This window comes from Callorhinus ursinus, unplaced genomic scaffold (assembly GCF_003265705.2).
Source record: "Callorhinus ursinus isolate GAN/ISIS: 27379988/994484 unplaced genomic scaffold, GSC_fseal_2.0 scaffold28, whole genome shotgun sequence".
In the NCBI taxonomy this organism is placed as follows: domain Eukaryota; kingdom Metazoa; phylum Chordata; class Mammalia; order Carnivora; family Otariidae; genus Callorhinus; species Callorhinus ursinus.
In genome coordinates, this window is record NW_027397090.1 from 15518232 (window position 1) to 15528371 (window position 10140).

The window sequence follows — 10140 nt, forward strand, 5'->3', positions numbered from 1 at the left end:
ATGAAGAAAACTTTCTGATTTGAAGCCTTTTATAAACTTTTATTAATCAGACTCCAGTGACTGGTTTAATTTCATTATTAACTTACTTAAATTGAAAACTTACTTGGTTCCATCTTCAATATGAATTCCTGCCAATCATTAATTATAATTATGTAGCATCATAGGAAAAGAAAAGGCAGAGGTCTCAAGCTAGGCTGGGCATTACAGTCCCCTGGAGAGCTTAGAACAATAATAACGTGTCTGGCCATGAAGATGTCTAACTGGTCTGAATGGGACAAAACATCCCAAGGTCCCCATGTGAATAGAATGTACAGCCAGTTAGGAACCTGGACACTGGTATGAGATGTAGCTGAATCTCTAATTCTGGTCCTTTTCCCTGAAGGGGAAAAAACCCCCAATAATATGGGATTATTGAGTTATGATTTATCTTTTTTTACCAAAAAAAAAAAAAGAGAGAGAGAGAGAGAGAGAGAGTAGAACTAAGAAAAAGCCACCGGGAAAAGGATTCTGGTCATTAGGCTTTTCTTTAATAAAAGTTTTGCTTTATTTCTTCTATTTACCCTTGTTACTGAGATGCCCTTAAATAGGAAAAGAGCCAAAAGACATACTATCACGAGCTAAAGGCATTAGTACATATGGTGTTTCAACTGGGATTTAAAAACAATCTTTTAAAGAACTTGCAAAGACATGTAATCTACTCCAGTGGCTCATTCCTTACATTTGCCGAGTCCTTCTCAGTCCCAGGGGCTCTGGGATATGAGGTCAATTCCAGGCCAGCTTTAGCCGTTTGGGTTCATTCAACATGTAGGATGGAACCTACCGATGGGTAGCTTCAGGGGTATTGTGATCATTGGTGCTCATTTTATTATACCTCATAACTTATATTATAAATATATTCTCTAGTATATATCAAATGTTTTGTGATACTTTTTTTTTCAATAAAAGAATAGCTCTAAACCCTAGGAATGATGTTAGAAGTTTAATTCTTTTAAATGGGGAACATTTGAGGATCCACCCGATCTTCCAAAATTTCGACAGATTATGTTTCTCTCTAGGCTGTCCTAGTTAGTATCAGAACTTAAGTAGCTTTAGGGTTGGAAAGCTGCTTCAGCCATGTTGATCTATATATTCTCTTTGTCATCTTTCCTTAAAAGTAGAAGATAAATAATAAAGTATATCCTGATCAACAAGGAAAAACTAACCTTCTTAAGCAAACACATGTTAGGAGAATCAATCTGCATGGGCCATGAGCATTCCTGTACTTTTTACTGGGTAGGCCAAGGATACAGGCTCTGACCGCTGTTTACATGGGCCATTTCTCCGGGTTGTGTTTGCAGTAAGGAATCTGAGAGATGAAGTAACATGTCTTACCTGAGAGCAGCCTTGCTGACCACTCATGGTAAAAGTAGTAGATTCTACAGTTTTCTGTTTCTCAGTTATATCCCAAACCCACTGTATCCACCTCAGCATCCAATTAAGTCTACCTCCATGCCCTCCATGAGACGTGGGATACATATAAAGCATCTCATGCTTATAATAAACATACTCATGCTGCTTGCTGCATTGTAACAAGTCTTCTGCCAGTATCTGTGAAGCAGCGGCAGACTAAATTGTTGACTTGTGAGTTGGGTAAAATCCCAGACCCTTCACAGAGCCTGTCAGCTTGAGTGACAAGGAAGAGATACTGATAGAGACATGGCGTTCTGAAAGAGAAAGGACATGGGCCCTCATTGGTTGGGTTATCGGATATGAAAAGACTCTCTGAGATCTGGTAGAAAATAGTCTAACCCAGGTGGTGGTAAGAGTGGGAATGTAGGGCAAGGTCTCTCACTGTCCAGTGTGTTAAATGGGCTGAACAACAAAAGGTAGAATCCAAATAAGCCGCCCAGGTAGTGCTGTGATTATGGCATGTTGTCCTATGGAGTGGGAGAGGGAAAGGATGTTATTGAGAAGATGCAGCGGCAAGTCCTAAAGCCTAGCCAGAAGGCAGGCAATGTGGCTGTGGCTGAAGGAAGGCCCCTTGAAATGGAGAGTAACTGCAAAGCCTTGCTTACTGGCACTCAGCTACTCTCTCCCTCTCCCTCTCCCTTTAAATTCAGCTGCTTTGGAGAGGAAGGTTGGGTGTGCTGAGGAACTTCAGAGAGGAGTGAGGAGGAACTCCAATGTTTATGGCTCTGTTGGATACAGGTGCCCAAGTACACTTGGTCCCATGTGGGGAGGGTGAACTCGGCACCAGGATGGCCCAAAGAGCTGAGGGTGCAGGACAGAGCAGTGACACCAGTAGAGGCTAAAAGAATGATGCCCCTAAACACCAGTGCCTTCCAGAAGCCAGGGGTGTGCAGGAGACAAAGCAGCACCAATTCAGAATGAGGAGCCAAAGGGCAAAAAGCTGTCCTTGTCACTCCCCAGTGTCCCCCAGCTATGAGACAGTGTAGTCTCTTTAACTATGAAGGTAACCCTTGCTATGACAACTATTTAACCCCTGTGTTAAATTCTTTGGTCTGTGTTCCCATAGAGGGAAAAAAAGGCACTGGAATTCAGCTGACAAGAGTTTGAGCAACATTTGCAGTAAGGAAGGGAAATGAAAGTGATCCTTGAGCTGACTCAGGATACTGCAGTTATGTCCCCTGTGTATAAATGTATAATGAAATATAATGTGTTGCTTATTTTGTAAATATTCATAGTGATAAGGAGACACTCTTTCATTCAGGGATTCCCTGACCCCTTCCAGGTGATCTATTAAAAACAATATAGAATTCCAAGGAGAAAAAGAGAGAATCACAGCCAATCTCCAGAGTGGCCATTGCCTATACAGCATCACCACCTGCAAACACAGGCACCAGATACCTCCTGTATTAGTTTCCTGGGACTGCTATAACAAAGTATACCACAAATTAGGTGGTTTAACAACAGAAATTTATTGTCTCCGTTCCAGAGGCCGGAAGACCAAAATTAAGGTGTCAGTAGGGTTGGTTCCTTTCCAGGGCTATGTGTTAGGATCTGTTCCACATCTCTCTCCTTGGCTTATAAATAGCTGACCTCATAGTAACATGGCATTCTCTCTGTAGACATGCCTCTGTGTCCAAATTGCCCCATTTTATGAGGACAGCAGTTATATATTGGATTAGGGCCCATGACTTCCTTTTAACTTGATTGAGTCTGTAAAGACTTTTTCTCCAAATACATCACATTCTGAGATAGTAGGGGTTAGAACTTTAACATATGAATTGTGGGGAGGACACACAGTTCAACCCATAAAATACTCCTTTCAAAAAGGGGAGGCAGCTGTTGATTACTACTAAGCTCTTGATAAAAATGAGTATCTGACCCATGGAGGCTTGTGACTCTCAAGCTTTCTCCCCATTTTGGGGAGGGTCAACTAGGACATGACACTTACAAGGAAAGGGCCTATTTGCTGGTTAAATAAAAATGTATTTGAGGCTATGACTGGCCTGGCCCTACTGTCATCTCAGTTTTGCATAAAGAAGTAGTAGCTACCCCTTTGGGACAATCTTCCATCTTCTACTCTGCCACATGAAGTAGAGCTACTGGTTTAATAGGGCCCTTGGATTCACAGAGATTTTCCTAAATGCATGGGCCTGGTTTACCTCTGGTTCAGCTAAGCTAAAAACTGGTGGTGCTGATAGTGGTCCTGCTGGTTTGACCTCAGCACTAGCTATGGTGATCACTGGGATCAGTGGGCAGAAGTCAAGGCTGTTCTCAAAGCTCTGGTCAGCTGGGCTGAGGGGCAGGTTGTTGGGAGGGGCAGCTGTCCATGGGCCCTGAATGTCCCCACACATGCTTGCTGAGTAGGCCAAGAGTACAAGGCCCAGACTGCCCTTTATTCAGGCCATTTCTCTGGGATGTGTTTACAGCGAACGACCTTGAGGAATAAGGTCAAGTCCTCCCCCAACTCTTCTGGCTCGCTGATCACTATAAAAGCAGTAGATTCCCCAAGCCCAGTGTTCCTCAAATGTGCCATAAACCCTATGCCTAATGTTTGGTCTACCCTAGGTCACTCTACTCTGTTACAACAGTTCAGTTTCCATTCTTTAAATTGTTCCATTCTCCTAAAAGAAATTGTTAGCCTGCACAAGACACTCTCAATAGCAGTAACAACAGTAGCAACAACTAATACTTTCAAAGTGAAAGACACTGTTCTAAAAGACTTGAGGCATTGTTCTGTGTACTCTCTATATACTACCATTATTACTCCTCAAAACCACCGTCTGAAGGGGATACTGTCACTCCAGTTGACAGACTAGGAGACTGAGGCACACATCATACTGTTAGTCAGGGGTAGAGATGGGATTCAAACCTAGTTGGTCTGGCTTTAGTCCTTGCTTTTAACCGCTCGCCATATTGCCTCACAGTAGGAACTTCAACGCCCAGGGCCACAATGAACCCCAAAGGCCAAGAGATCTTCGTTTGAAATCTTAGGAAAATAATTTGTCAAACTTTTAACACTTGATTACGACATCCAACAATTTAAAATCCTTTTTGACAACCTATCTTAGGCAATCAGACAGTGTTCTACTTTGCTTTGATCTTTTCTATCCAGCCTATGTATAAATCTAGTGTCAAGTTTTCACACTGTATATTAATTTCCTATTGTTGCTATAACAAATTATCAACTTTAGTAGCTTAAAACAACATAAATTTATTATCTTCTATTTCTGGAGTCAGAAATCCAAAGTGGGCTGGTGGACTGTGTTCCCTCTGAGCTCTAGGAGAGAATCCATATCCTTTCCTTTTCCAGCTTCGAGAGGCTACCTGATTTCCTTTGCCCATCATTCTGTCTTCAAACCAGCAGTGTAGCATCTTCAAGTCTCTCTTTTAGCTCTGACTTTGACCTCTTGCCTCCCTCTGTCCCTTATAAGGAGACCTTTGTGATTTCATTGAGCCCATACAGGTGATCCAGGATGACCCAGGACCTTCCCTATCACAAACTCCTTCTTAACTTAATCACAGTGCAAGGTCCCTTTTGCTGTGTAAGGCAGCATATTCACAGGGGATTAAGATGCAGATACTCGGTGGGGGGGGGCATCATTCTACCTACCCTACTCTCTAAGCAGTTATGTCTTACTTCATGGAAATTTTTACACAAGTATCTGGATTGGAGATCTAAACACACCCATTCACCTGATAATTAATAATGCATTTCATCTTGACTCTGAGGATGGAGCCCCAAGAACATTTTACCTTTTGGGGTCAAAGAGAACAGTACTGCTGGAGTACATGTTGTAGAAACTTTAACCACTCGAACAACATAAAGCTTAATTATTTGAAAATGTACCTGGAGTCGAGCATTCATAAGCATAAACTCCTGTTGGTTTTTCATGTTTTCACTCATAGATTTTGAGAATATAAACCCCATCTTGACCTAAAATGTGAAAAAGCAAAGAGGCTTAAAACAATGTATTCTACATATCTGCTTTGGCTACCATAGGCTTATAACAATGTGTAAAAAAAAAAAAAGATTTCCTGGGAACACGGTGTAGATTATAGTCCTTACTTCTAACTAGCTCTCTGATCTTGGGCAAACTTAACCAGCCTGCCCAACATTTACTCACCTAAGACCAGGGACTTAGATGACTTCCAAAATCTTCTCCCGCTCTCCCTGTTGCCTGATTTTTCTTCCCACTGTAAATCTTGAAGAACTGAATGCTTACAAACAAACAGACCACTCTCTTTTCTGTGAGGGACGGGGTAGGTACCATCCATCCTCTTACCTCCTGTATAGTTGGATGACAGAAACTTTGCTTCTGAGAAGGGGTGATTCAGAAGATGCATTGTACACCTTGAGGACAGATTTCTCTCTGCTCCTTGCATTGTGTTTTAGGAAGTTTTCGGTGTCTCAAGGTCACTCTGTCAATACTCTTCCTGTAATCCCTGCCTCTCTCCTACAGTACCACTTATTATGTCACCCACTGCTGATATCCCTTGGTCATCCTTTTCTGGCTTCACCTTTGTTCTCTTCAGGCTACTACTCAAGTTCTCAAGAGGGGAAGAACAAAATAATACTTAAATGTCCTGGGAAGAGCAGTTTTTAAATGAACACATGGCATTGCCTATCTTAGTTATCTTACTTAAGAAGTTCTTAAGTGGGCCATCACTTCTAGGGGGCCCAAATTTCAATTTTCTGTTCTTAATCCAATTGGGTAGATACAGAAGGCCTTCAGTTAGTTATTAATTTTACTTTCAGAAACTGCAAGCCTCAGGTAAGTTACAACTGCTCTATTTTCAATAATATTGATGATTCTCTTTGGTAGGCTACTGAGAAGGGTTGTGAACCTTGGGTCAGAGTGGTCAGTCTCAATGCTTTCTACCCAGATTCACACTCTTCTGTGAGAAACCCAGCAGAGCTACTATTTTCCATATCCTTATCAGGAAGGAGTAAGTTCTGATTAACTGGGGAGAAGATGCGGGGGGAGGGAGGGCATTCCATGCCAGGTAGGTAGAATGGGTTATCCTTGCTAATTTGGCTCCAGGCGAGTGGGAACTGCAAGCCAGCCTTTAGTGGCTTCCCTATATTCTGGCCAAAGATGGATCCTTGAATTATAGGGACCTCTGAGCCAGAGTCAGCCTCAATGCTGGACATAGGAAGATGAACTGTAGAGAAGAGGCAGGTCATGAGGTTTCCCTCCCCCTCCGCCACTGCCCCACTCTATCCTCTGTCCAGAGAGTTAGAGGCCACCCCGTGAGGATATGGAGACCTACAGGAATTCTCTCCTTTCTGGAGACTTTGACACCCCCAAGTCAGCTGTCTCCCAACAGCAGACCAGAACTTGCTTGAAGGAAGGAGCAATATGTTTTCCATCTTGGTATTCCCCTAATGTCTTTTGCCCATAAATGTTTGCATGACTGGTACAAGAGAAACCTAGCTCAGGTCACTTGCCATTCCTTATTTTTTTTCTGTACATAGGAGTAGATGACTGAATTTTTCCATATGCTGCAAACATTTATAAAGAAAACTCTTCGAATCCCATTCCTATACACACAGACACACACACCATATATCACAGAATTGTGTCTCGTACAGTGCCCCTGTTTATAAGGGGGTGGGACCTCTCCTGAAGTGAAGAGAGAGTCCTCATGTCGGCCATCTAGGAAAGAGAATATTTGTAAGGTTAGGGTGTAGGCTTACCTGTTTTGGACCTCGGTTTCTTGAGTCTGGATGGTAGTTTGGATGTGTTAGAGAATGCTCCCCAGGGCTAAAGGTAGAATCCAAGCAGGATGAAGAACTTCCCCGTGTTCAGCGGAAACCACACCTGAAATGAGTGTACAACACCTGAAATGAGTGTACAACACCTGAAATGAGTGTACAACACCTTGTGAACTATGCCTTGGAGTTCAGTACTGTCAACTTCCCTCTCCTTCCCCACCCTAACACAGCCGTTTTCCAAAGTCTAGGAGGTTCCTTAAGATGCCCGGAATACTCTGCTTTCTCTCTCCGAAATCAAGCAAGAATGATCTTGCAATAGGGATAATTTTGAATTTACTCGAATAAGTAAGTCTTTCAAAAATTCCAACATTTTATCACTGGTGACACATGTCTCCCTACTGAGAATGCTGATTTGGTCCCTTCTGCCTTCATTTTTCCTTTGATTACTCCTGAGACCTTAGAAAGGGCTCTTTGATGCTCCAGCCCCTTTCAGCTGTGCTGTAGTTTACAATGGGAAGGGGTATTTCTGGGAGTGCAGCTGAGGCAGCCTTCCTCCAGTCACCCCAGGGAACTGGGATTTGATTTTACTTATTGAAAAAAGGAGCGTGGGAGATAAGTTCATGGTTCATAACCTCCTGTCATCCAAATGTCGGTGCTGATTCATTTCCTGATCAAATGACACATTACCTACATTTATGACTGGTGGCATAATTACAATCGGTTTCTGGTCTTTTTTATGTTCCATTCAAACTGGGTCACTTCCCCTGCGTATTTCAGCCCAGAACCAACCCATGGCTTACGGGAGGTTTTCCCTAGTGTAGACCCAACTGTTGCAACTCGGGTATTTTCTGCAGTCCTGAGCTTATTTCCGTTAGCAATGCCCTGCCTGCTTTCCCCAACTCCGTTACATCGATACGGGAGGGGCCAGGAGTCCTTTTGCGAGGAGAAGGGGCTCTTCCGAAGCGAGGTTAGAGATGCTGGTCAGCACTGGGGACCGGAGGGGAGCCAACTGGGGGTGCTCCCGGGGAGCGGGCGCAGCGCGGCCCGGCAAGCGCGGGGCCTTGGAGCCCTCGTGGGCAGCGCGGCCCGCGCCCCCCGCCCCTCCAGCTTTCGGCCGGCGGGCCGTCCGGCCGGCGCCCACTCACCGGGCAGGGGGCGGCGAGGGTGTGGAGGGACCGTCCTCGCTGCAGAGGCCTGCAGGCCCCGGGGGTCCCCTTGACCGCGACTGGACCGGGACTCGCCCTGCAGAGCCTCGGGATTGGATGGCCTTGACAACGACGCCGAAGCTCGGCCAATCAGCGCAGCGCTGGCTTCCTTAAAGGGGCCGCTCGCCCGACCGAGGCCTGGCGTGTGCTTTCCCGCCAGGCGCCGGCACCGCAGAGGCGAATTCAAACCAACGGCCGCCGGGCTGTCAGACTTTGAGGGGACGAAGAGGAGGCAGAATGAAAATCTCACGTAAGGCCCTCAGTGAGGTCCCTGAGTCACCCGCGTAGGTGGGGAAATCCGTGCTCCCACACCGGGCCGAGCCTCTACAGAGTTTAACGAGCCAAACCGGCGTTCCGCTCCGGAAACGGTGTCCGCCACCACGGCCGGATCTGTTTGCCAGAGCAGAGTGTCTCCTGAGAGGTTGTCGCTTAAACATAACACCCACCGTTGCAAACACTGATTAAAATGGAAGAGCAGTTGGCGCGCGTCACGTTAGTGTCACGGGTACCACGGCGGTCCGACAAGTCTCCGCGCCCCGCGGCGCCCACCCTCGTGTGGCCGCCGCCGTCACCGCACCCTGACGGCGGCACGGGTGCCACGTCCCCGCGCCGGCCTCCCGTCCCCGTGACTCGCGCACGGCGTCCCCGGACGCCCGGACCCCTCGGCCACCTTGCCCGTCTCCCTAGCCCCTTCCCGGCCCGCAGCCGCGGGCTCTTCTCTGGATTCATGGGTCGGTTTTTGCTTGTGTTTGTTTATTCGTTCGTTTCGTTTTTTGGATTCCGCATATAGGTGAAATCATGTATTTGTCTTTCTCTGTCTGACTGACTTCCCTTAGCATAAGGCCCTCTATGTCCACCCGTGGTTACAAGGGGCAAGATTTCGGGGCGCCTGGGTGGCTCAGTCGGGTCAGCGTCTGCCTCCGGCTCGGGTCGTGATCCCGGGGCCCTGGGGTCGAGCCCCGCGTCGGGCTCCCGCTCGGTGGGGAGCCTGCCTCTCCCTCTGCCCTTCCCCCTCTCCCCAGCTCATGCTCTCTCTCTGTATCTGTCAAATGAATACATAAAAAAAAAATCTTAAAAAAAACTAATGGCAAGATTTCACTCTTTTTTATGGATGAGCAATATTCCGTGTGTGTGTGTGTGTGTGTGTGAGTACACACATACATATATATCACCTCTTTATCCATTCATCTGTTGATGAATTTCATATGTTGTAGTGCAAATGCTGCAGGGTCTTTTTTTAAATGCTGCAATAAACATAGGGATACATATATCTTTTTGAATTAGTGTTTTCATTTTCTTTGGGTAAATACCCAGTAATTCTAATTTTAACTTTTTGAGGAAACTTCATACTGTTTCACACAGTGGCTGTACCAATTTGCATTCCCACCAACAGTGCACAAGAGTTCCTTTTTCTCCACATTCTTGCAAATACTTGTTATTTCTTGTCTTTCTGATCCTAACCATTCTTACAGGTGTAAGGTGATATCTCATTGTGGTTTTGATTTGCATTCCCTTGATGATTAGTGAAGTTGAGTGTCTTTTCACGTGTCTGGCCATCTGTATGTCTGCTTTGGAAAAATGTCTATTCAGGTCATCTGCCCATTTTTTAATTGGATTGTTTATTTTTTTTGGAGTTAAGTTTTATAAGTTCTTTATATATTTTGGATATTAAGCCCTTATTAAATATATCATTTGCAAATATCTTCTCCCATTTTGTAGGCTGCCTTTTTATTTTGTTGATGGTTTCCTTTGCTGTGCAAAAGCTTTTAA

At 45.1% G+C, this 10140-nt stretch overlaps 1 protein-coding gene across 8 annotated transcripts in view; it reads right to left on the reverse strand.

Annotated features, from left to right (window-relative positions):
- Positions 1-8539, reverse strand: part of PLGRKT (plasminogen receptor with a C-terminal lysine) — a 51658-nt gene extending 43119 nt beyond the window's left edge. For 3 of the 8 annotated variants that reach the window (XM_025891451.2, XM_073878161.1, XM_073878155.1), the window contains exons 1-3: positions 8311-8539; positions 7148-7271; positions 5297-5383 (exon numbers count right to left, since the gene is read on the reverse strand). In XM_025891451.2, coding sequence (XP_025747236.1) covers positions 5297-5377 — 81 coding nt within the window. In that variant the 5' untranslated portion in view covers positions 5378-5383; positions 7148-7271; positions 8311-8539. Of the gene's footprint in view, positions 1-5296; positions 5384-7147; positions 7272-7311; positions 7467-7564; positions 7749-7856; positions 7877-7965; positions 8001-8310 lie in introns of those variants that run through there. The other 5 variants (XM_073878160.1, XM_073878159.1, XM_073878158.1 and 2 more) reach the window with 5 other exon arrangements.
- Positions 8540-10140: the final 1601 nt, after the last annotated feature.